This window comes from Lonchura striata, chromosome 3 (genome assembly GCF_050655825.1).
Source record: "Lonchura striata isolate lonStrDom1 chromosome 3, ASM5065582v1, whole genome shotgun sequence".
In the NCBI taxonomy this organism is placed as follows: Eukaryota; Metazoa; Chordata; class Aves; order Passeriformes; family Estrildidae; genus Lonchura; species Lonchura striata.
This window is the reverse complement of record NC_140705.1, coordinates 1,590,115-1,616,620: the sequence shown is the minus strand read 5'-3', so window position 1 is coordinate 1,616,620 and position 26,506 is coordinate 1,590,115. Positions and strand designations below refer to the sequence as shown.

Genomic DNA, 26,506 nt, shown 5'->3' with positions numbered 1-26,506 from the left:
GCAGGAGCCAGGGAATGGAATTCCCAGTGGGAAAGGGGAGCTTGGGATTTTGGGATCTGGGGAAGGAATTCCCGGCTGGGCTGGAATTCCCAGACAATCCCTGGGAACATCCAAGGAACGGTGGGATCACCCTGGGAATGGTGGGGTTGGAATCAGATGATCCTTCCCACCCAATCCACGATCATTCCGCGTCCGGCCGTTTCCCTGCGGATTCCCGCTGGATTCCCGCTGGATTCCCGCTGGATTCCCGCTGGATTCCCGCTGATCCCGGCCTCCCTTTCCCTCGTTTTTCCAGGCGCTGACGGCCAAGGAGGAGCAGTACGAGCAGGCCCTGCAGGAGCAGGCGGGTGACATCCGCCTTCTCCTGGAAAGGATGGAAGAACAAACCAGGAACGTGCTCAAAACCTACCGGCACCACCTCCGGCACATCGAGGTACCCAATTCCCGGGAAAACCGGGAAAACCGGGAAGGAAAAGCGGGAAAAACCGCTTTGCTCCTCCAAATCTTTTGTGGGAAAAAAAACCCCATTTGGAATGGCGGTGCTGGGGTGAAATCCGGGCGGGTGAAGCCGGAATCCGGAGCTCTGAGGGGTTGGGAATGAGTTTGGGAACGACCCGGAAGCGTCGCCGTTCGGTTTTTCCCATTCCCGGAGATCCCGGCATGGAATTTCCGTCTCTTCCGCAGAAAACGTTGGAGGAGGAGGGTCGGGAAATGTTGGCCAGCAACCGGAAAAGATGGAACGAGGCCATCCGGGCCCACAACGAGCAGCAGGTGAATCCCCTGGGAGATCTTTTTTTTGGGGAGAAAATTCCCATTTTCCCATGGGAATCGCTGAGGGTGGAAAAACCCTCCGGGATCACCGAGTCCAACCATTCCCAGAGCGGATCCACGCCCCCAAACAGGGCCAAATCCACATGGATTTCAATCCCAGCGGGAATGGGGACTCCACCCTGCTCTGGGTGGAGTCTTCCAGGTGGGAATTGTTCCCAAGATCCAACCAAACCTTCCCCTGGAAGTTTCCCTCTTATCCTGCGGGAGTAGAGGCCGATCCCACCTGGCTTCAGCTTTTCCGGGAATTCCGGAAAGTTCCCTCTGGAGCCGCCTTTTCTCCAAGCTCCCTCAGCTGCTCCCGGGGCTCCAGCCCCATTCCCAATCCGTTCCTTTTCCCTGGACACGCTCCAGGTCCCGCTTGGAATGCCGGGATGGGCTCTGCCCTGGAAGGCACCGTGGAGGAGCCGGAATTTTTTGGGATTGGGGTGGGAACAGGCTGGGATCGGGATAGAGGGGGTGGGGTGGGGTGGGATGAGGTTGGGATGGAGTTGGAGGAGGTGGGATGGGGTGGAATGGGGTTGGATGAGGTTGGATGAGGTTGGGATGGAGTTGGAGGAGGTGGGATGGGGTGGAATGGGGTTGGATGAGGTTGGAGGAGGTTGGGATGGAGTTGGAGGAGGTGGGATGACTTTGGATGAGATTGGATGAGGTTGGGATGGAGTTGGAGGAGGTGGGATGGGGTTGGATGAGGTTGGATGAGGTTGGGATGGAGTTGGAGGAGGTGGGATGACTTTGGATGAGGTTGGGATGGAGTTGGAGGAGGTGGGATGAGGTTGGATGAGGTTGGAGGAGGTTGGGATGGAGTTGGATGAGGTTGGAGGACGTTGGATGAAGTTGGATGAGGTGGGATGAGATTGGAGGAGGTTGAACGAGGTGGGATGATGTTGGATGAGAATGGATGAGGTGGGATGAGGTTGGAGGACTTTGGATGAGGTTATAGGACTTTGGATGGGGTTGGATGAGGTGGGATGAGGTGGGAGGAGGTTGGAGGAGGTTAGAGGAGGTTGGGATGGAGTTGGATGAGGTGGGATGGGGTTGGATGAGGATGGATGAGGTGGGATGAGGTTGGAGGAGGTGGGATGAGGTTGGAGGACATTGGATGAGGTTGGAGAACTTTGGATGAGGTTGGAGGAGGTGGGATGAGGTTGGATGAGGTTGGAGGACACTGGATGAGGTTGGAGGAGGTGGGATGAGTTTGGAGGACTTTGGATGAGGTTGGAGGACATTGGATGAGGTTGGAGAACTTTGGATGAGGTTGGAGGAGGTGGGATGAGGTTGGATGAGGTTGGAGGACACTGGATGAGGTTGGAGGAGGTGGGATGAGGTTGGAGGAGGTGGGATGAGTTTGGAGGACTTTGGATGAGGTTGGAGGACATTGGATGAGGTTGGAGAACTTTGGATGAGGTTGTAGGACTTTGGATGAGGTTGGATGAGGTGGGATGAGTTTGGAGGACTTTGGATGAGGTTGCAGGACATTGGATGAGGTTGGAGGACATTGGATGAGGTTGGATGAGGTGGGATGGGGTTGGATGAGGTTGGATGAGGTGGGATGGGGTTGGAGGAGGTGGGATGAGGTTGGAGGACATTGGATGAGGTTGTAGGACTTTGGATGAGGTTGGAGGACATGGAATGAGTCTGGAGGAGGTGGGATGAGGTGGGATGAGGTGGGATGAGGTTGGAGGACTTTGGAGGAGGTGGGATGAGGTGGGATGAGGTGGGATGAGGTGGGATGAGGTTCTCCTTGCTGCCACAGCTGGAATTCCTGCGGAAGCAGATGGACAAGGCGCTGGATTTCGAGCACCAGCTGAGCGAGCTGCAGGAGGAGAGCCTGGAGAAGTACGACAGCATGAAATTCCAGCTGGAACGGGACGTGCAGGTACCCGGAACCACCTCTGGGAATCCTGGAATGGTCTGGGTGGGATGGGACCTCAAATCCCAAACCATTCCAGCCCCGGCACCTCCATGATCCCAGGGAGATCCAAATCCACCCTGGGACACTCCCAGGGATCCAGGGATTCTCTGGGAATTCCAGCCCAGCCGGGAATTCCTTCCCCAGATCCCACAATCCCAAGCTCCCCTTTCCCACTGGGAATTCCATTCCCTGGCTCCTGCCCCTCCAGCCCTTCCCCAAATTCCAGCTCTCCTTTCCCTCTGGAAAAGGCTCCAAGGATTCCCTGGATCCTTCCCCGATCCAGGGGAACATTCCCGGCTCTCCCAGCCTGGCATTGGATCCATCCCCATCCTGATTCCTCTCTGGGAAGGAATTTTGGGATCCAGGGGTTTCACTGGGAATTCAGGACTCCAGGGAGGGTCTCCCTTCCCTTTTCCATCCCCGAATTCCATAAAAATCCCTCAGGAAGGATCCTGAGTGTTCTTGATCCCAGAATCCCAGGATGGTTTGGGTGGGATCCATGGACCTCCAATCCCATCCCAGGGACACTTCCCGTGATCCCGGGGTGATCCAAATCCTCCCTTGGACACTGCCAGGGATTCTCTGGGAATTCCAGCCCAGCCGGGAATTCCTTCCCCAGATCCCACAATCCCAAGCTCCCCTTTCCCACTGGGAATTCCATTCCCTGGCTCCTGCCCCTCCAGCCCTTCCCCAAATTCCAGCTCTCCTTTCCCTCTGGAAAAGGCTCCAAGGATTCCCGGGATCTTCCCCGATCCAGGGGAACATTCCCGGCTCTCCCAGCCCTGGAGCAGCTCCCTGGCATTCCCTGGACTCGCTCCAGCAGCTCCTCACCCCCCATTCCCGATATCCTGGAAGCGCGGGATGTTCCCAGGAGTTTTGGGATGGAAGCAGCTCCGTGCTGCAGCTCAGCATTCCCAGGGAATGTGGGGCCGTTGGGAAAACGGGAAAACATTGGAAAAACAACCTTGGGCTGTGTCTGGGGAAGGCTCCGGAGATAATTTTCCCTCTTTGTTTTCCACGGCCTTATCCCGGTTTGGGAGCAGCCTTGGGAACAGGGATAATAACGGAGAAATTCCTCAGGGAAAGTTTTTCACTGGATTTTGGGAATATTTCCTTCCCCAAATAGCTGTAAAATATCCCAATATGAATCCCCACAAACGCAGAATTCCCTAAGGAGGAGGAGGAGCGGGAATTCTCTGTGCCCACTGCAGGTGGAAAAAAAATAAAATAAAATAAAATTCCTGGAAGCAAAAATTGCAGCTGGGACTGGGATTTATTGTGGGAATTCCAAGCTTGGAGAGGCTGGGATTGGGAAGGACTTCCCTGGTTGTTGTTTAGGGTTTGCCTTTGGATTTCTGGCTGGGGTGGGATTTTTGGGAATTAACCCCCGGGATCGCGGCTTTCCTCCATCCTCTGGAAAGGGAAAAACTCTCGGCCCTGCTGGGATTTAATCCCAGCTTTTTTTTTCCTGGGGAATCCAAACCCTTCCGGGAGTTTCCCTGGGGTTTCCCTAAATTCCGGGCTCATCTTTCCGATATTTTTTTTTTCCCCTGTGGAATTCTTTGTGATTTTTTTTCCCCCATGGAATTCCAGTACCTGGAGAGGAAACTCCAGCAGATGAAGGGAATTTACCACCTGAACCAGGTGAAGCTGGAATACAACCTGGAAGTGCTCCGGCAGCTGGATGTGGAAAATTCCACGCTCCGATCCCAGCAGAAAAGGAAAATCAGCCGGTAAAACCCATCCCGGGAATCCCCTCCCCTTCCAAAGCTTTTCCCCACCTCTGGGGAAAATTCCCAAATCCCAACTCTTTGCCCCTTCCCAGATTCCGGACATCCCTGGAATTGCTGCGGGACAAAATGGCCAAGCAGGAGATGAAATTCCAAGAGGAAAAGCAGAGCCTGGAATCGGAGCTGGAGCGGGTCACCGGGCAGTTCCAGGAGATGCGGAGCCGGATGAGGTTGGGAATTCCAGGGCTCGGAATTCCAGCGCCGCGGGGAATTTCCGGAGCAGCGGATCCGATCCCTTCGGAATCCCTTTTTTTTTTCCCGCAGGCAGCTGATGCGCAGCAGCGCCGAGAAATTCCGGCGGGTTTGGATCGTCAACGAGGAAGAGGCCAAAGCGTTGATCCGGGAAGCGCTGGACGCCGATCGGATCATCCGCGTCCAGCAGCTGGGAATGCCGTGGGAAGAGCCTCACCTCTGGTTCATGGATAACGTGGGACCCCTGGGACGCCGCCAGGAGAAGAGGGATGCCATGCAGGTGGCCACCAAACTTCTGGAAGGTGGGATCCGTAAATTCCTTGGAATTTACCGGGGAAAAGGCTCCGGTGTCCGGCCGATCCTTGGGATTTCCAGGTGGGATCCGTAAATTCCTTGGAATTTACCGGGGGAAAGGATCCGGTGTCCCGCCGATCCATGGGATTTCCAGGTGGGATCCATCAATTCCTTGGAATTTACCGGGGGAAAGGCTCCGGTGTCCCGCCGATCCATGGGATTTCCACGTGGGATCCATAAATTCCTTGGAATTTACGGGGGGAAAGGCTCCGGTGTCCCGCCGATCCTTGGGATTTCCAGGTGGGATCCATCAATTCCTTGGAATTTACCGGGGGAAAGGCTCCGGTGTCCCGCCCATCCTTGGGATTTCCAGGTGGGATCCATAAATTCCTTGGAATTTACGGGGGGAAAGGCTCTGGTGTCCCGCCGATCCTTGGGATTTCCAGGTGGGATCCATAAATTCCTTGGAATTTACCGGGGAAAGGCTCCGGTGTCCCGCCGATCCTTGGGATTTCCAGGTGGTATCCATAAATTCCTTGGAATTTACGGGGGGAAAGGCTCCGGTGTCCCGCCCATCCTTGGGATTTCCAGGTGGGATCCATAAATTCCTTGGAATTTACCGGGGGAAAGGCTCCGGTGTCCCGCCGACCCTTGGGATTTCCAGGTGGGATCCGTAAATTCCTTGGAATTTACCGGGGGGAAAGGCTCCGGTGTCCCGCCGATCCTTGGGATTTCCAGGTGGGATCCATAAATTCCTTGGAATTTACCGGGGGGAAAGGCTCCGGTGTCCCGCCGACCCTTGGGATTTCCAGGTGGGATCCGTAAATTCCTTGGAATTTACCGGGGGGAAAGGCTCCGGTGTCCCGCCGATCCTTGGGATTTCCAGGTGGGATCCATAAATTCCTTGGAATTTACCGGGGGGAAAGGCTCCGGTGTCCCGCCGATCCTTGGGATTTCCAGGTGGGATCCATAAATTCCTTGGAATTTACCGGGGGGAAAGGCTCCGGTGTCCCGCCCATCCTTGGGATTTCCAGGTGGGATCCATAAATTCCTTGGAATTTACGGGGGGAAAGGCTCTGGTGTCCCTCCGATCCTTGGGATTTCCAGGTGGGATCCATAAATTCCTTGGAATTTACCGGGGGAAAGGCTCCGGTGTCCCGCCGATCCTTGGGATTTCCAGGTGGGATCCATAAATTCCTTGGAATTTACGGGGGGAAAGGCTCCGGTGTCCCGCCGATCCTTGGGATTTCCAGGTGGGATCCATAAATTCCTTGGAATTTATGGGGGGAAAGGCTCCGGTGTCCCGCCGATCCTTGGGATTTCCAGGTGGGATCCATAAATTCCTTGGAATTTACGGGGGGAAAGGCTCCGGTGTCCCGCCGATCCTTGGGATTTCCAGGTGGGATCCATAAATTCCTTGGAATTTACGGGGGGAAAGGCTCCGGTGTCCCGCCGATCCTTGGGATTTCCAGGTGGGATCCATAAATTCCTTGGAATTTACCGGGGAAAGGCTCCGGTGTCCGGCCGATCCTTGGGATTTCCACGTGGGATCCATAAATTCCTTGGAATTTACCGGGGAAAGGCTCCGTTGTCCCGTCGATCCTTGGGATTTCCAGGTGGGATCCATAAATTCCTTGGAATTTACGGGGGGAAAGGCTCCGGTGTCCCGCCGATCCTTGGGATTTCCAGGTGGGATCCATAAATTCCTTGGAATTTACCGGGGAAAAGGCTCCGGTGTCCCGCCCATCCTTGGGATTTCCAGGTGGGATCTGTCAATTCCTTGGAATTTACCGGGGGAAAGGCTCCGGTGTCCCACCGATCCTTGGGATTTCCAGGTGGGATCCATAAATTCCTTGGAATTTACCGGGGGAAAGGCTCCGGTGTCCCGCCGATCCTTGGGATTTCCAGGTGGGATCCATAAATTCCTTGGAATTTACCGGGGGAAAGGCTCCGGTGTCCCGCCCATCCTTGGGATTTCCAGGTGGGATCCATAAATTCCTTGGAATTTACCGGGGAAAGGCTCCAGTGTCCTGCCCATCCTTGGGATTTTCAGGTGGGATCCGTAAATTCCTTGGAATTTACCGGGGGAAAGGCTCCGGTGTCCCGCCCATCCTTGGGATTTCCAGGTGGGATCCGTAAATTCCTTGGAATTTACCGGGGGAAAGGCTCCGGTGTCCCGCCGATCCTTGGGATTTCCAGGTGGGATCATCCGGGAGCCTCCAGCCTTGAGCTGGCTCATTCCAAGGGATATTCCCGCTGTGTTTTTTCCCGTTTTTTTCCCGGTTTTCCCAGTTCCAACAAGCAGCTCTCATCCCAGGAGCTTTGTTTTCCAGGGATTTTTTCCCCCCTCCGGTAACTCCCAAGGTTTGGGATTTTGCTCCCAGCTTCCCTCTCTGATTTTCAGGGATCGAGTCTGGAAAAGCGGAGCAGGAAGGGAGGAGGAGCCCGAAGAAAACACGGAGCGCAGGAGGAGGGAAGGAAAACCAGGAAAGGGTGGAGGAAACGGCCACATCCCGGCCAGGAATTCCCAGGAAAACCCTCCGGAAAATCCTGGAGGTCCTGAGCGAGGAGTCGGTGAGCGGCGCTGGAGCCCGGGATCCGGGAGCGGCCCCGGATCCAGGTTTTTTATTTTTTTGTGGATCCCTTTGGAATGAGGGCTGGGAACGCTCACCGTGGCCCTGCCGCCTCTTCCCGGCCTTTTTCCCAAGGGATTCCTGCTGGAAAACCAACTCCTAAAGCCGCTGCGGGAGGTGGTGGGACCCAGGAACGACGTCCGGCAGCTCCGGTCCATCTTCGAGGTGAGCTGGGATTGGATCTCCCGGGATCGGGCTTGGAATGCTCAGCACCGGGAGGACGTGGAGCCGGGAATGTTCTCCTGGATCGGGGAAGGATCCAGGGAATCCTTGGAGCCGCTTCCCGATCCCCAAGGGGCTCCGGGAGAGCTGGAATTTGGGGAAGGGCTGGAGGGGCAGGAGCCAGGGAATGGAATTCCCAGTGGGAAAGGGGAGCTTGGGAGTTTGGGATCTTGGGCAGGAATTCCCGGCTGGGCTGGAATTCCCAGAGAATCCCTGGGAGTGTCCAAGGGTGGATTTGGATCACCCCGGGATCGTGGGAAGTGTCCCTGGGATTGAAGGTCCATGGATCCCATCCCAAACCATTCCAGGATTCTGGGATCAGGGACACTCAGGATCCATCCCGAGGGATTTTTATGGAATTTGGGGATGGAAAAGGGAAGGGAGACGCTTCCTGGAGTCCAGAATTCCCAGTGAAGCCCCTGGATCCTGAAATTCCTTCTCCAGGAGGAATCGGGATGGGGATGGATCCAATGCCAGGCTGGGAGAGCCGGGAATGTTCTCCTGGATCGGGGAAGGATCCAGGGAATCCTTGGAGCCTTTTCCAGAGGGAAAGGAGAGCTGGAATTTGGGGAAGGGCTGGAGGGGCAGGAGCCAGGGAATGGAATTCCCAGTGGGAAAGGGGAGCTTGGGAATTTGGGATCTTGGGCAGGAATTCCCAGCTGGGCTGGGATTCCCAGAGAATCTCTGGGAGTGTCCCAGGGTGGATTTGGATCACCCCGGGATCGTGGGAAGTGTCCCTGGGATTGAAGGTCCATGGATCCCATCCCAAACAATTCCAGGATTCTGGGATTGAGGACACTCAGGATCCATCTCGAGGGATTTTTATGGAATTTGGAGATGGAAAAGGGAAGGGAGACCCTTCCTGGAGTCCCGAATTCCCAGTGAAACCCCTGGATCCCAAAATTCCTTCCCAGAGAGGAATCGGGATGGGGATGGATCCAATTTCGGCCTGGTAGACCTGGGAATGGAGGAAATTCCATGGAAAGGGGAGGAATTTGGGAAGGAATTCCTGGCTGGGCTGGAATTCCCAGAGAATCTGTGGCCGCCACAGGAGCCCTGGGAATGTCCAAGTTTTGGGATCATGGAAGGTGTCCCTGCCCATGGAGTGGGATGAGCTTTGAGGTCCCTTCCCACCCGGAACATTCCGTGATTCCCAGATTCCCAGCTCCAGCCCATCCCGGTGATTTAAGCATCTCCAGGACTCCTCCAGCCCATTCCCAGATTTTCCCATCCATGGCTATTCCCGGCTTCCCACCATTCCTTCCTTATCCCGCATTTCCTCTGCTCCCGGAAAATTCCCTTCCCACGCAATTCCCGCTTTTCCAGGCCCTCCGGATCGAGGATGAGGACGAGCTGCGCGAGCTCCTGGATTTTTTCCTGGACTACGAATCCCAGAACGCGCCCAAGATCCAGGTGGGATCACCCGGCAGATCCCAGGAATTCCGGGAATGAGGACCGCTGTGTTCATATCCGAAAAAAAAAAAAAACCCGCCCCAAAAAATTCCAAATCCAGCTTTTCTCCCTCCAGGTCACCTGGGCTGGGGAAGATCCCGCGGATCCGGCTGAGGAGCGAGGGAGCGGCCGATCCCATTCCCAGAGGGATCGGCACCAAGCCCCCGGGAGCTCCCCTCGCCTCCCGCCCATCCAAGTGGATCACGTCCTGACAATCCTGCGGGAATTCCTGCGGGAATTCCTCAAGCTCAGGTGGGAACAAGCGACGGAGCCATCCCGGGATCGTCCTGGGAATTCCTGGGTTCTCCTGCTTGGAGAAAGAGCTTCCCAACCTTCCCTGCTCCATGACAGAGGGGTCAGGAGATTCCCAAGTTTGGGAATAAAACCGGCAGGAGATGATCCGGGATCCTGGAAGGGAGGGAAAGCTGGAGTTTGGTTCTCCATCCCAAGGGTTTGTTCTTCATCCCAAACACTTGTTCTCCATCCCAAACACTTGTTCTCCATCCCAAGGATTTCTTCTCCATCCCAAAAATTTGTTCTCCATCCCAAACACTTGTTCTCCATCCCAAGGATTTGTTCTCCATCCCAAAAATTTGTTCTCCATCCCAAAAATTTGTTCTCCATCCCAAACACTTGTTCTCCATCCCAAGGATTTGTTCTCCATCCCAAAAATTTGTTCTCCATCCCAAAAATTTGTTCTCCGTCCCAAAAATTTGTTCTCCATCCCAAAATTTTGTTCTCCATCCCAAACACTTGTTCTCCATCCCAAAAATTTGTTCTCCATCCCAACCACTTGTTCTCCATCCCAAACACTTGTTCTCCATCCCAAAAATTTGTTCTCCATCCCAAAAATTTGTTCTCCGTCCCAAAAATTTGTTCTCCATCCCAAAATTTTGTTCTCCATCCCAAACACTTGTTCTCCATCCCAAAAATTTGTTCTCCATCCCAACCACTTGTTCTCCATCCCAAACACTTGTTCTCCATCCCAAAAATTTGTTCTTCATCCCAAAAATTTGTTCTCCATCCCAACCACTTGTTCTCCATCCCAAGGGTTTGTTCTCCATCCCAAAAATTTGTTCTCCATCCCAAAAATTTGTTCTCCATCCCAAAAATTTGTTCTCCATCCCAAAAATTTGTTCTCCATCCCAAAAATTTGTTCTCCATCCCAAACACTTGTTCTCCATCCCAAGGATTTGTTCTCCATCCCAAAAATTTGTTCTCCATCCCAAAAATTTGTTCTCCATCCCAAAAATTTGTTCTCCGTCCCAAAAATTTGTTCTCCATCCCAAAATTTTGTTCTCCATCCCAAACACTTGTTCTCCATCCCAAAAATTTGTTCTTCATCCCAAAAATTTGTTCTCCATCCCAACCACTTGTTCTCCATCCCAAGGATTTGTTCTCTATTCCCAAAGTTTTTTCCTCTCCATCCCAAAGATTAATTCTCCATCCCAAAGATCTGTTCTCTATTCCCAAAGTTTTTTCCTCTATCCCTACGATTTGTTCTCCATCCCAAGGGTTTTCTTCTCCATCCCAAAGACTTGTTCTCCATCCCAAGGATTCGTTCAACATCCCAGGGAATTGTTCTCCATCCCAAATATTTGTTCTCCATCCCAGGGATCTGTTCTCCATTCCCCAAGTTTTTTTCTCTGTCCTTAATATTTGTTCTCTATCCAAAGGATTTCTTCTCCATCCCAGATTTTTTTCTCTATCCCAAGGATTCGCTCAACATCCCAGGGATTTGTTCTCCATCCCAAAAATTTGTTCCCTATTCCCAACTATCCCTAAGATTTGTTCTCCATCCCAAAGATTTCTTCTCCATCCCAAGGATTCGTTCAACATCCCAAGGATTTGTTCTCCATCCCAGGGTTTTGTTCTCTCTTCCCAAATATTTGCCCTCCATCCCAAGGATTTGTTCTCCATCCCAAAGATCTGTTCTCTATTCCCAAGGTTTTTTTCTCCATCCCAAATATTTGTTCTCCATCCCAAGGTTTTTTTCTCTATCCAAAGGATTTGTTCTCCATCCCAAAGGATTTTTTCTCTATCCCAAAGATTTGTTCTCCATCCCAAAGATCTGTTCTCTATTCCCAAGGTTTTTTCTCCATCCCAGGGATTTGTTCTCCATCCCAAAGATTTTTTCTCCATCCCAAGGATTCGTTCAACATCCCAAGGATTCATTCAACATCCCAAGGGTTTCTTCCCCATCCCAAACTTTCCATCCCCATCCCAAATAATTTTTTTTTTCCATCCGCAGGGATGAAGGACCCCCCAGGGAAATTCAGGACATCCGGGACAATTCCAAGGACGGGGAATATTGGGAAGCCCTGACCTGCGTCATTCCCGAGCGGACGCTCAAACTTTGGGATGCGCTTGGAGCCGCACTCTTGGAATACCAGTGAGTGCCTGGGGTGGGGAGGACGGGGAAAATTCCGGGGATTTTTCCACGTTATCCCGAGGGTTTTCCACGTTATCCCGGTGTCTCTTTCCCAGTAAAGTCCTGAGCCGGAGATCCGAGCTCTTTTCCGAGGCCACCACCCTGCAGCGGCAGAACTCGGAGCTGGGAATGCTGCTGGAGGAATATTTGGGATCCGCGCAAGGCCGGTGAGCTCAGCATTCCCGGCGATATTCCGGACGCGGATCCCACCGGGATCGATCGCCAGTGCCGGCGGTGGAGTTCCCCGGATCTGAGCCGGGAATTCCTGGCGGGGGTTTAATAAAAGATTCCCAAAGGTGGATCCGTGTGCGGAGCAGCTCGGGAATGGGAGCGCATCCAGGGGTCCTCACCATCCAGGGAATTCCTGGAATTCTGGGAAGTGCCACCAAACCGTGGGATCTTCAGGGTGGAATTCTGGGATGGAAGTTTAATTCCAATCCTGACACCTTCCAATATCCAGGGAATTCCTGGAATTGTGGGAAGTGCCACAAAACCGTGGGATTTGAGGCCTGGAATTCCGGGATGGAAGCTTAAATCCCATCCCATTCCAACTCTGACACATTCATGATCCAGGGAATTCCTGGAATTTTTTGGAAGTGCCACAAAACCGTGGGATCTTCAGGGTGGAATTCTGGGATGGAAGCTTAAATCCCATCCCATCCCATTCCAACCCCGACACCTTTCATGATCCAGGGAATTCCTGGAATTTTTGGAAGTGCCACAAAGCCGTGGAATCTGTGGCATGGAATTCCGGGATGGAAGCTTAATTCCAAGCTGGACACCTCCCAATATCCAGGGAATTCCTGGAATTGTGGGAAGTGCCACAAAACCGTGGGAATTCCAGGGTGGAATTCTGGGATGGAAGCTTAAATCCCATCCCATTCCAATCCTGACACCTTCCATCATCCAGGGAATTCCTGGAATTGTGGGAAGTGCCACAAAACCGTGGGATTTCCAGGGTGGAATTCCGGGATGGAAGTTTAAATCCCATCCCATTCCAACTCTGACACCTTTCATGATCCAGGGAATTCCTGGAATTTTTGGAAGTGCCACAAAGCCGTGGAATCTGTGGCATGGAATTCCGGGATGGAAGCTTAATTCCAAGCTGGACACCTCCCAATATCCAGGGAATTCCTGGAATTGTGGGAAGTGCCACAAAACCGTGGGAATTCCAGGGTGGAATTCTGGGATGGAAGCTTAAATCCCATCCCATTCCAACTCTGACACATTCATGATCCAGGGAATTCCTGGAATTCTGGGAAGTGCCACAAAACCGTGGGATTTGAGGCCTGGAATTCCGGGATGGAAGTTTAAATCCCATCCCATTCCAACTCTGACACATTCATGATCCAGGGAATTCCTGGAATTGTGGGAAGTGCCACGAAACCGTGGGATTTTCAGGGTGGAATTCCGGGATGGAAGTTTAATTCCAATCCTGACACCTTCCACCATCCAGGGAATTCCTGGAATTTTTTGGAAGTGCCACAAAACCGTGGGATTTCCAGGGTGGAATTCCGGGATGGAAGTTTAAATCCCATCCCATTCCAACTCTGACACATTCGTGATCCAGGGAATTCCTGGAATTTTTGGAAGTGCCACAAAGCCGTGGAATCTGCGGCATGGAATTCCGGAATGGAAGCTTAATTCCAAGCTGGACACCTCCCAATATCCAGGGAATTCCTGGAATTGTGGGAAGTGCCACAAAACTGTGGGATCTTCAGGGTGGAATTCTGGGATGGAAGTTTAAATCCCATCCCATTCCAACCCTGACACCTTCCACCATCCAGGGAATTCCTGGAATTTTTTGGAAGTGCCACGAAACCGTGGGATTTCCAGGGTGGAATTCCGGGATGGAAGTTTAATTCCAATCCTGACACCTTCCAATATCCAGGGAATTCCTGGAATTTTTTGGAAGTTCCACAAAACCGTGGGAATTCCAGGGTGGAATTCCGGGATGGAAGTTTAAATCCCATCCCATTCCAACTCTGAAAATCCAGGGAATCCCTGGAATTGTGGGAAGTGCCACAAAATTGTGGGATTTGAGGCCTGGAATTCCGGGATGGAAGCTTAAATCCCATCCCATTCCAACCCCGACACCTTTCATGATCCAGGGAATTCCTGGAATTTTTTGGAAGCGCCACGAAACCGTGGGATTTGCAGGGTGGAATTCCGGGATGGAAGTTTAAATCCCATCCCATTCCAACTCTGACACCTTCCAATATCCAGGGAATCCCTGGAATTGTGGGAAGTGCCACCAAACCGTGGGATCTTCAGGGTGGAATTCTGGGATGGAAGCTTAAATCCCATCCCATTCCAACCCCCGACACCTTTCATGATCCAGGGAATTCCTGGAATTTTTGGAAGTGCCACAAAGCCGTGGAATCTGTGGCATGGAATTCCGGGATGGAAGCTTAATTCCAAGCTGGACACCTTCCAATATCCAGGGAATTCCTGGAATTGTGGGAAGTGCCACAAAACCGTGGGATTTCCAGGGTGGAATTCCGGGATGGAAGTTTAATTCCAATCCTGACACCTTCTAATATCCAGGGAATTCCTGGAATTTTTTGGAAGTGCCACAAAACCGTGGGATTTGCAGGGTGGAATTCCGGGATGGAAGCTTAAATCCCATCCCATTCCAACTCTGACACATTCATGATCCAGGGAATTCCTGGAATTTTTTGGAAGTGCCACAAAACCGTGGGATTTCCAGGGTGGAATTCCAGGATGGAAGCTTAAATCCCATCCCATTCCAACCCCGACACCTTTCATGATCCAGGGAATTCTTGGAATTTTTGGAAGTGCCACAAAACCGTGGGAATTCCAGGGTGGAATTCCGGGATGGAAGTTTAAATCCCATCCCATTCCAACCCCGACCCCTTCCACGATCCCAGGATGCTCCAACCTTTCTTTGGACACTTCCAGGGAATTCTCCGGGAATTCCAGCCCAGCCCCTCCCCCCCCACCTTCCCAGGGAAGAATTCCATCCCCAAAATCCCAAATATCCCTGACAGCCCCAAGGATCCCAAGAACCCCATGGAATGCTCAGGGCTGGAATTCCGCCCGGTGGGAAAGGACCTGGAAAGAATTCCTGCCTGGAAAAAGGTTTCCAGTCCCTATTCCTGGCGGGATTTCAAATCCCTCTGGATTTGGGGGGGACACGGATCCTGGAATTCTCCGATTCCAGAGGGTTTTCCACCCTAAATAATTCCAGGATCCCTCCTGCTTCCTCCAGACTTTTTTTTCCCCCCCTCTGGCTTTTCCCAAAAATCCCACCCCAATCCCTTTTCCCTGTCCCTAATTCCCAACAATTCCGGGCCGGGATGGCTCCAGAGGCCGGGATTTTCCCAGCCGGGATTTGATTTTCCCAGCCGGGATTTGATTTTTCCAGCCGGGATTTGATTTTTCCAGCAGGGATTTGATTTTTCCAGCCGGGATTTGATTTTTCCAGCCGGGATTTTTCCAGCCGGGATTTGATTTTTCCAGCCGGGATTTGATTTTTCCAGCCGGGATTTGATTTTTCCAACCAGGATTTTTCCAGCCGGGATTTTTCCAGCCGGGATTTGATTTTTCCAGCTGGGATTTGATTTTTCCAGCCGGGATTTTTCCCAGCCGGGATTTTTCCCAGCCGGGATTTTTCCAGCCGGGATTTTTCCCGCCAGGATTTGATTTTTCCAACCAGGATTTTTCCAGCCGGGATTTGATTTTTCCAGCCGGGATTTTTCCAGCCGGGATTTGATTTTTCCAGCCGGGATTTGATTTTTCCAGCCGGGATTTTCCCAGCCGGGATTTTTCCAGCCGGGATTTGATTTTTCCAGCTGGGATTTGATTTTTCCAGCCGGGATTTTTCCCAGCCGGGATTTTTCCCAGCCGGGATTTTTCCAGCCGGGATTTTTCCCGCCAGGATTTGATTTTTCCAACCAGGATTTTTCCAGCCGGGATTTGATTTTTCCAGCCGGGATTTTTCCAGCCGGGATTTTTCCAGCCGGGATTTTTCCAGCCGGGATTTTTCCAGCCGGGATTTGATTTTTCCAGCCGGGATTTGATTTTTCCAGCCGGGATTTGATTTTTCCAGCCGGGATTTTTCCAGCCGGGATTTTTCCCAGCCGGGATTTTTCCAGCCGGGATTTGATTTTTCCAGCCGGGATTTGATTTTTCCAGCCGGGATTTTTCCCGCCGGGATTTTTCCAGCCGGGATTTGATTTTCCCAGCCGGGATTTGATTTTTCCAGCCGGGATTTTTCCAGCCGGGATTTTTCCAGCCGGGATTTGATTTTTCCAGCCGGGATTTGATTTTTCCAGCCGGGATTTGATTTTTCCAGCCGGGATTTGATTTTCCCAGCCGGGATTTGATTTTTCCAGCCGGGATTTTTCCAGCCGGGATTTTTCCAGCCGGGATTTGATTTTTCCAGCCGGGATTTGATTTTTCCAGCCGGGATTTTCCCATCCCTGGCTGCCTCCTCCCTCGCTGTTCCCAGCAGCCCAATCTCATTCCCAGCGTGAATTCCCAGACATTTTTATCTTTAGCCTTGGACTCCCAGACTTTGGAAAACACGCTCCAAACCTTCGCATTCCACAGGAAGAAAACAACTTTTTTTTCTTTTATTTTCTTTTTTTTTTCTTTTATTTATTCTTTCTTTTTCTTCTTTTTGCTTTTTTCCTTTTTTCTTTCCTTTCTTTTTTACTTTGTTCATTTTTCCCCTTTTTTCCTTTTCTCCTTTTTTCTTTATTCGTTTATTTTTTTTATTTTGTTCCCTTTTCCTCCTTTTTTACTCTTTTTCCTTAATTCTTTTTTCTTTTTTCCATTTTTCTTTTATTTTTTAATTTTGTTCCCTTCCCCCCCTTTTTTTCCCTTTTTCCTCTTTTCCCTTTTTCCTTTTTTCCTTTTTCCTTTGATTTTTTACTTTTTATTTTGTTCCCTTTTTCCCTCTTTTTTCCTTTTTTCTCTGTTTCATTTTTTCTTCTTTTTTCTTTTGTCTCTTTTCTCTTTTTTCCTATTTTCCTCTTTCTTTTTTTTTTCCCCCTTTTTTTCCCTTTATCCCTTTTTCCTTTGCTTTTTTTTTTTTGTGGTTTTTTTTGTGGTTTTGTTTTTTAATTTTTTGTCTTGTTTTGGTTTTTTGTTTGTTTTTTTTTTGTTTGTTTGTTTGTTTTCCTCCCCCCCTATTTTTTGTCTTTCCTTGGATAACTTTTCCCTTTTTTCTTTTGTCTCTTTTCTCTTTTTTCCTATTTTCCTCTTTCTTTTTTTTTCCTTCTTTTTCCCCTTTTTTTTCCCTTTATCCCTTTTTCCTTTGCTTTCTTTTTTTTTGTGGTTTTGTTTTTTAATTTTTTGTCTTGTTTTGGTTTTTTTGTTTGTTGTTTTTTTTTTTGTTTGTTTGTTTGTTTTCCTCCCCCCCTATTTTTTGACTTTCCTTGGATAACTTTTCCCTTTTTTCTTTTGTCTATTTTCTCTTTTTTCCTATTTTCCTCTTTCTTTTTTTTTCTTTTTTTTCCCTTTTTTTCTTCCTTTATCCCTTTTTCCTTTGCTTTCTTTTTTTTTGTGTTTTTTTTTTAATTTTTTGTCTTGTTTTGGTTTTTTTTTTTGTTTTTGGTTTTTTGGTTTTTTTTGTTTTTTTTCCTCCCCCCCTATTTTTTGTCTTTCCTTGGATAACTTTTCCATTTCTCCCTCTTCCCACGCCAGGAATTTTCATTTTTTTTTGGGGGTCGACCGGTGAAATTTTGTTCACCCCCACTCCACTCCTGGAATACCAACGTGAATAAAAAAACCAACAAACCGGGAATTCCAAAGCGGGTGAAAAACAGGGAAAGGACCAACCGGGAGAACCCCGGTGGGACCGAATTTTCGGGAAAAAACCGGGGGAGGAGGGAGCGCTGGGAGCCGGGATTTTTGGGATCCCGACATCCCGAATTTCCCGCGGGCGGGTCCCGGGGCGGGCGGAGCCGCGGCCCGGAGCGGATCGCGTCCCGCTCCGCCCTCCGGGAGCACCGGGAATATCAGGAGCGGCGGGATGCGGCGGGCCGTGGAGCGCGGAGCCCCGCGCCGCCGGCAGCGGAGGGAGCAGCGCTGCCCGCGGTGCCCGCTCCGAGCCGGGGCCAGGTGAGACCGAGCCCGGCCCTCGGCGCCGCTCCCGGTACCGGGCACCGGGCCGCCGGCACCGCAGCGCCGGGAAGGGCCGCGGGAGACGGCGCCACGTGGAGCGGCGCCGGGGACCGGGACCGAGCTGGGCTGGGCGTGGGGGACCGGGAAACGGAGCGGCTCCGGGACTCGGGACCGGGGATTGGGGAGAGGGACCGGGACTCGGGACCTGGGATTGGGGAGAGGGACCGGGAACCGGAGCGGCCCCGGGATGCGGGACCGAGCTGGGCCGGGCGTGGGGAACCGGTAACCGGAGCGGCCCCGGGACTGGGGACCGGGAAGCGGAGCGGCCCCGGGACTGGGGACCGGGGATTGGGGAGAGGGACCGGGAAACGGAGCGGTCCCGGGATGCGGGGAGGGAGCTAGGCCGGGTGTGGGGGACCGGTAACCGGAGCGGCCCCGGGACTGGGGACCGGGAACCGGAGCGGCCACGGGACTGGGGACCGGGGATTGGGGAGAGGGACCGGGAACCGGAGCGGCGCCGGGGTGCGGGACCGGGAACCGGAGCGGCCCCGGGACTCGGGACCGGGGACTGGGGAGAGGGACCGGGAACCGGAGCGGCGCCGGGATGCGGGGAGGGAGCTAGGCCGGGTGTGGGGGACCGGGAGCGGGCACCGGGAGTGAGGAACCGGGAAACGGAGCGGTCCCGGGGTGCGGGACAGGGAACCGGAGCGGTCCCGGGGTGCGGGACCGAGCTGGGCCGGGTGTGGGGAACGGGGACCCGGCACCGGGAGTGAGGAACCGGGAACCAGAGCGGTCCCGGGGTGCGGGACTGAGCTGGGCTGGGCGTGGGGGACCGGGAACCGGAGCGGCCCCGGGACTCGGGACCGGGGATTGGGGAGAGGGACCGGGAACCGGAGCGGCCCCGGGGTGCGGGGAGGGAGCTAGGCCGGGTGTGGGGGACCGGGAGCGGGCACCGGAATGGCCCCGGATTTGGGGGAGCGGGCACCGGGAGTGGGGAACCGGCAACCGGAGCGGCCCCGGATTTGGGGGAGCGGGCACCGGGATTGGGGAACCGGGCACCGGAGCGGCCCCGGATTTGGGGGACCGGGCACCGGAGAGGCGCCGGGGTGCGGGACCGAGCTGGGCCGGGTGTGGGGAACCAGGAACCGGAGCGGCCCCGGGACTGGGGACCGGGGACTGGGGAGAGGGACCGGGAACCGGAGCGGTCCCGGGACTGGGGACCGGGGACTGGGGAGAGGGACCGGGAACCGGAGCGGTCCCGGGGAGAGGGACCGGGAACCGGAGCGGTCCCGGGGTGCGGGACCGAGCTGGGCCGGGCGTAGAGAACCGGGACCCGGCACCGGGACTGGGGGACCGGGCACCGGAGAGGCCCCGGGACTGGGGACTGAGCTGGGCCGGGTGTGGGGAACCGGGAGCGGGCACCGGGGGTGGGACACCGGGAACCGGAGTGGTCCCGGGATGGGGCATAGGGGCTGGGGGACCAGGAGCGGTCCGCACACCCGGGGCTGCCCCGGGTTTGGGGGACACCGGTCCAGGCCCGAATTTGGGGAACCGGGGCTGCCCTGGGCACCGGGGAGAACCCCGGGGTGAGCGTCCAAATGCAGGTCCCGGTCACAGGGTCCAGCTCCGGTCACCGGGGATGTCCCGGGGGAGAAAAGTGGGGGGATCCGGTCACCGGAGCAGCCGCGGAGGTGGGGACCGGGACCGGGTCTTGTGGGCCGGAACCGGGCGCCGGAGCTGCCCCGGGAGAGGCGGGGGAGCCGGATCCGGGCACCGGGGGAGCTCCGAGCCGGGGAGACCGAGGCGGTCCCGGGGCGGAGGTCGAGAACCGGAGCAGCCCCGGAGGTGGGGACCGGGATCTGGGGATCCGGGGGCTGGTCTGAGTTCGGGGGACCGAAACCGGGACCTGGGGACCCAGAACCGGAGATGGGGACCGGGACCGGGGACCCAGAACCGGGCACCGGGGCTGCCCCGAGTCTGGGGGACCGAAACCGGGACCGGGGACCCAGAACCGGGCACCGGGGCTGGTCTGAGTTTGGGGGACCGAAACCGGGACCGGGGACCCAGAACCGGGCACCGGAGCTGGTCTGAGTCTGGGGGACCGAAACCGGGACCGGGGACCCAGAACCGGGCACCAGGGCTTGGTCTGAGTTCGGGGGACCGAAACCGGGACCTGGGGACCCAGAACCGGAGCTACCCCGAGTTTGGGGGACGGAAACCGGGACCTGGGGACCCAGAACCGGGAACCGGGGCTTGGTCTGAGATCGGGGGACCGAAACCGGGACCGGGGACCCAGGACCGGGAACCGGGGCTTGGTCTGGGTTTGGGGGACCGAAACCGGGACCTGGGGACCCAGAACCGGAGATGGGGACCGGGACCGGGGACCCAGAACCGGGCACCGGAGCTACCCCGAGTTTGGGGGACCAAAACCGGGACCTGGGGACCCAGAACCGGGCACCGGGGCTGCCCCGAGTCTGGGGGACCAAAACCGGGACCGGGGACCCAGAACCGGGAACCGGGACTGGTCTGAGTTTGGGGGACCGGGATCTGGGGATCCGGGGGCTGGTCTGAGTTTGGGGGACCGAAACCGGGACCTGGGAACCCAGAACCGGGCACCGGGACTTGGTCTGAGTCTGGGGGACGTGGGGATCCAGAACCGGGCATTGAAGCAGCCCCGAGTTTGGGGGACGGAAACCGAGACCTGGGGACCCAGAACCGGGAACCGGGGCTTGGTCTGGGTTTGGGGGACCGAAACCGGGACCTGGGGACCCAGAACCGGGAACCGGGGCTTGGTCTGAGTCTGGGGGACCGAAACCGGGACCTGGGGACCCAGAACCGGGAACCGGGGCTGGTCTGAGTTCGGGGGACCGGGATCTGGGGATCCGGGGGCTGGTCTGAGTCTGGGGGACCGAAACCGGGACCGGGGACCCAGGACCGGGCACCGGGGCAGCCCCGGGCGAGGCTCCCGGTGCGGCCGCGGGTCCGGGGCGATCCCGGCCGCTCTTCCGCCGGTCCCCGCGGGCCGAGCCCGCCCCGGCAGCGGCCCCGGGGCGGCGGCAGCGGGGCGGGCCCGGCTGAGTCACCGGCAGGAAACGGAGCGCTTGCGTCAGAAACCGGGAGCCGCCGCTCCGCTCGGGGCGGGGGTGGCACAGCTGGGAAAATCGCGTTCCCAAAGGAGAAATGGCATTGCCAAGGGAAAATGGCATTGCCAAGGGAGAAATGGCATTGCCAAGGGAAAATGGCATTGCCAAGGGGAAATGGCATTGCCAAGGGGAAATGGCATTGCCAAGGGAAAATGGTATTGCCAAGGGAAAAATCCTATTCCCAAGGGGAAAATGGCATTGCCAAGGGGAAAATGGCATTGCCAAGGGAAAATGGCATTGACAAGGGAAAAATGGCATTCCCATGGGCAAAAATGGCATTGCCAAAGGAAAAATGGCATTGCCAAGGGAAAAATCCTATTCCCAAGGGAAAAATGGCATTGCCAAGGGGAAAATGGCATTGCCAATGGCAAAATCCTATTCCCAAGGGAAAAATGGCATTGCCAAGGGAAAATGGCATTGCCAATGGCAAAATCCTATTCCCAAGAAGAAAGTGGCATTCCCATGGGGAAAAATCTCATTGCCAAGGGCAAAAATGGCATTGACAAGGGAAAAATGGCATTGCCAAGGGGGAAATCCTATTCCCAAGGGAAAAGTGGCATTCCCATGGGCAAAAATGGCATTGCCAAGGGCAAAATGGCATTGCCAAGGGAAACATCCTATTCCCAAGGGAAAAATGGCATTCCCATGGGCAAAATCACATTGCCAAGGGAAAAATGGCATTGCCAAGGGAAAAATGGCATTGCCAATGGCAAAATCCTATTCCCAAGGGAAATATGGCATTGCCAATGGCAAAATCCTATTCCCAAGAGGAAAATGGCATTGCCATGGGCAAAAATGGCATTTCCAATGGCAAAATCCTATTCCCAAGGGAAATATGGCATTGCCAATGGCAAAATCCTATTCCCAAGGGAAACATGGCATTCCCATGGGTAAAAATGGCATTGCCAATGGCAAAATCCTATTCCCAAGGGAAATATGGCATTGCCAATGGCAAAATCCTATTCCCAAGAGGAAAATGGCATTCCCATGTGTAAAAATGGCATTGCCAATGGCAAAAATGGCATTGCCAGGGCAAAGATGTCATTTCCAAACTCCGTCCCCGCAGCGCCATGGAAGCGGAGGCCGAGCCCGGCCCCGGCAGCTCGGCGGCAGCCGCGCCCAGCCGGCCGGGCGTCAAGGAGGAGCTGATGTGCCCCATCTGCTACGAGCCCTTCCGCGAGGCCGTGACGCTGCCCTGCGGCCACAACTTCTGCAAGGGCTGCATCAGCCGCTCCTGGGAGAACCAGCGGCAGGCGTGCCCGCTCTGCAAGGAGAGCTCCTCGCTGGAGGACCTGCGCGTCAACCGCACGCTGAAGAACCTGGTGGAGCTGATCCTGAAGGAGGAGGGAAGCCAGCAGGGCCGGGGCGCGGCGCTGTGCCCGCTGCACGGCGAGGAGCCCAAGTTCTTCTGCCTGGAGGAGAAGGAGCTGGCGTGCTTCTCCTGCCAGAACTCCAAGCAGCACGAGGGGCACAAGATGAAGACGGTGCAGGAGGCGGCGGTGGATTTTAGGGTGAGGGGAAGAGGTGGGAGGGGTGGGGATGGGGGGATGGATCCATGGGTGGATGATGGATGGATGGATGGATGGGTGGATGATGGATGATGGATGGATGATGGTTGGATGGATGATGGATGGATGATGGATGGATGGATGATAGATGATGGATGATGGATGATGGATGATGGATGGATGGATGGATGATGGATGGATGGATGGATGATGGATGGATGGATGGATGGATGGATGGATGGATGATGGATGGATGGATGATGGATGATGGATGATGGATGATGGATGGATGGATGGATGGATGATGGATGGATGATGGATGGATGGATGGATGGATGATGGATGGATGATGGATGGATGATGGATGGATGGATGATGGATGGATGATGGATGGATGATGGATGGATGGATGGATGAAGGATGGATGATGGATGGATGATGGATGGATGATGGATGGATGGATGGATGATGGATGATGGATGGATGGATGGATGGATGGATGATGGATGATGGATGGATGATGGATGGATGACGGATGATGGATGGATGGATGATGGATGATGGATGGATGATAGATGGATGGATGATGGATGGATGGATGATGGATGGACGGATGATGGATGGATGGATGATGGATGGATGGATGATGGATGATGGATGGATGATGGATGGATGATGGATGGATGATGGATGGATGATGGATGGATGGATGGATGATGGATGGATGATGGATGGATGATGGATGATGGATGGATGATGAATGGATGGATGATGGATGGAAGGATGATGGATGGATGATGGATGGATGATGGATGGATGCATGATGGGTGGATGATGGATGATGGTTGGATGATGGATGATGGATGGATGGATGGATGGATGATGGATGATGGATGATGGATGGATGATGGATGATGGATGGATGACGGATGATGGATGGATGATGGATGATGGATGGATGATGGATTGATGGATGATGGATGGATGGATGAATGATGGATGGATGGATGATGGATGGATGATGGATGGATGGATGGATGGGTGGATGATGGATGGATGGATGGATGATGGATGGATGGATGGATGGATGGATGATGGATGATGGATGATGGATGGATGGATGGATGGATGGATGGATGGATGATGGATGATGGATGATGGATGGATGATGGATGATGGATGATGGATGGATGACAGATGATGGATGGATGATGGATGGATGATGGATGGATGGATGGATGATGGATGATGGATGGATGGATGGATGGATGGATGGATGATGGATGATGGATGGATGGATGGATGGATGGATGATGGATGATGGATGGATGGATGGATGGATGGATGGATGGATGATGGATGGATGGATGATGGATGGATGGATGGATGATGGATGGATGGATGGATGGATGATGGATGATGGATGGATGGATGATGGATGGATGGATGATGGATGGATGGATGATGGATGGATGATGGATGGATGGACATGGATGGAAGGAAGGAGGCATGGATCCATGGATAGATGCATGGATGTGGAAGGATGGATCCATGGATTCATGGATGGATTGATGGATCCAATGATGGTTGGGGAGGGATGGATGGAGGCATGGAGACATGGATCCATGGATGGATGGAGGCATGGATCCATGGATGATGGATGGATGTGGAAGGATGGATCCACAGATGGATGATGGCTGGATCCACGAATGGATGGATGTATCCATGGACCCATGGATGGATGAATGGATGGCAGGGAGAGACATCCCTAAAAGCTGGAGGTGTCCCATATTTGCCAGGAATTTGGGATGAGGCAGCCACGCTTCCCTGCGGGAATGTGGCAGCTGCTGGATGCTCTCCTGCCTTTTAATTATCCGGCGGAATCCCGGATAATAATCCCGGCGGTTTGGTGATTCCCTTGATCCCAGCTTGGATCCGGCCACGCTGGTTCTTCCCGGCTTTGGAAGCGGGGCTGGGATTTTTGGGAGTTGCGCAATTCCAGCAGAAAGGAGGGATGGGCTGTGGGTGCCCGAGGGGGAGGAGGAGGAGGTGGGACGCAGCCAGGAGCCGGGAATGCCGCCAGGAGCCGGGAATGCCGCCAGGAGCCGGGAATGCCGCCAGGACACGCCGGAAAACAGCCGGCACCGCCCTGACTCATCCCGCTGGATTTCAAATGGGGCGGGAAAAGCTTGGCCGGCGTTCCTGGGAATGGGGATGGGAATGGGAATGAGGATGAGAATGGGAATGGGAATGGGAATGGGAATGGGGATGGGAATGGGAATGGGAATGGGAATGGGAATGGGAATGGGAATGGGGATGGGAATGGGAATGGGAATGGGAATGGGAATGGGAATGGGAATGGGAATGGGGATGGGAATGGGAATGGGAATGCGGCTGCTCACAGCACCAGGACAGACAGATATTTTTTGGGATATCCCTAAAAAGCAGGAAGGAGGATTCCCTGTGGAGCAAAGCTCCTCTTCCTCCCGGCTGCCCGAGGGGAAGGGTTGGATGGAGCAAGGATCCGGCTCCGGGAGTGTTTATCCCGTAAAAATCCTGGAAAATCCCGGGAATGGGGGAGTCCTGAGGGTGTCTCCTCCCCGCAGGCCAAGCTGGCGAACATGGAATCTTCCCTGCGGGATAAGGCCAAGGATTTTGGGACCATGCGCAGATCCTACGAATCCATCTCCCGGCACAACGAGGTGCGTGTTCCTGCCCGGAGCTGGGATCGATCCCGATCCCAATCCCGATCCCGATCCCAATCCCGATCCCAATCCTGATCCCGATCATGCATGTGCACGGGGGTGGAGCTCTGATCCCATCCCAGAAAAGAAGAGCGATGGGGATTTGGGAATTGGGGATGGGAATTTAGGAAGAGCAGTATGATCCCAGTGATCCCAGGGAATCCCTCAGCTCTGGGAAGGGGGAATCCAGGGAATTTGGCTGCTCCAGAGGTGGGATTGATCCTGATCCTGATTGGGAATGCAGCTGGAGTGAAGCCCTGATCCTATCCTGGAAAAGGAGAGCGGTGGGGATTTGGGAAGAGGGGATGGGAATCTGGGAAGGGCAGCGTGATCCCGGGGAATTCCTGAGGACTGGGAAAGGGGAATCCAGGGAATTTGGCTGCTCCAGAGGTGGGATTGATCCCAATTCCAATCCTACACTTGCAGCCAGGGGTGGAGTGCTGATCCCATCTGGGAAAGGAGAGAAAGTGGGGATTTGGGAAGTGAGGATGGGAATTTGGGAAGGGCAGCGTGATCCCAGGGAATTCCTGAGGACTGGGAAAGGGGAATCCAGGGAATTGGGGTGCTCCAGAGGTGGGATCAATCCTGATCCTGATTGGGAATGCAACTGGAGGGAAACCCTGATCCTATCACGGAAAAGGAGGGTTGTGGGTATTTGGGAAGTGGGGATGGGAATTTGGGAAGGGCAGCGTGATCCCATTGAATTCCTGATCTCTGGGAAAGGGGAACCCTGGGAATTTGGGTGCTCCAGAGGTGGGGTTGATCCCAATCCCAATCCTGCACATGCAGCCGGGGGTGGAGCACTGATCCTATCCTGGCAAAGAAGAGCATTGGGGATTTGGGAATTGGGGATGGGAATTTGGGAAGAGCAGCGTGATCCCATTGAATCCCCGAGCCCTGGAGCTGCCTGGACGGGGACTCCGGGGAATTCGGGTGCCGCCGGCATTCCCGCCTGGAGCAAGGTGCCGGCATTCCCAGGTGGAATCGGAGCGCCTGGAGCGGCAGGTGAAGTGGGAATTCGAGAAGCTGCACAAGTTCCTGTGGGACGAGGAGCAGGCGTTGCTGGCGCAGATCCGGGAGGAGACGGGGCAGAAGCAGGACCTGATCCATGGAAAAATGGGGCAGCTGGCGGAGGCCAGCCAGGCCCTGCTCAACGAGGCCACCCATCTCCAGGCGGATCTCAAGCAGGACGACGTCACGTTCCTGATGGTAATTCCCACCGGGATCCCGCTCCCGGCCCGGATCCCGCCTCCCCTGCGTG

At 54.3% G+C, this 26,506-nt stretch overlaps 1 protein-coding gene across 3 annotated transcripts in view; it reads left to right on the top strand.

Moving 5' to 3' along the window:
* TRIM35 (tripartite motif containing 35) overlaps window positions 1–26,506 on the top strand; it is a 41,201-nt gene that overhangs the window by 9,970 nt on the left and 4,725 nt on the right. Inside the window, exons 5-18 of one of the 3 annotated variants that reach the window (XM_085574282.1) lie at window positions 296–433; window positions 685–771; window positions 2,585–2,707; window positions 4,337–4,476; window positions 4,569–4,703; window positions 4,798–5,027; window positions 7,424–7,593; window positions 7,728–7,817; window positions 9,201–9,287; window positions 9,403–9,578; window positions 11,578–11,718; window positions 22,060–22,504; window positions 25,108–25,203; window positions 26,224–26,454. In XM_085574282.1, coding sequence (XP_085430408.1) covers window positions 296–433; window positions 685–771; window positions 2,585–2,707; window positions 4,337–4,476; window positions 4,569–4,703; window positions 4,798–5,027; window positions 7,424–7,593; window positions 7,728–7,817; window positions 9,201–9,287; window positions 9,403–9,578; window positions 11,578–11,718; window positions 22,060–22,504; window positions 25,108–25,203; window positions 26,224–26,454 — 2,289 coding nt within the window. Of the gene's footprint in view, window positions 1–295; window positions 434–684; window positions 772–2,584; window positions 2,708–4,336; window positions 4,477–4,568; window positions 4,704–4,797; window positions 5,028–7,423; window positions 7,594–7,727; window positions 7,818–9,200; window positions 9,288–9,402; window positions 9,579–11,577; window positions 11,719–17,682; window positions 17,848–19,467; window positions 19,696–22,059; window positions 22,505–25,107; window positions 25,204–26,223; window positions 26,455–26,506 lie in introns of those variants that run through there. The other 2 variants (XM_085574280.1, XM_085574281.1) reach the window with 2 other exon arrangements.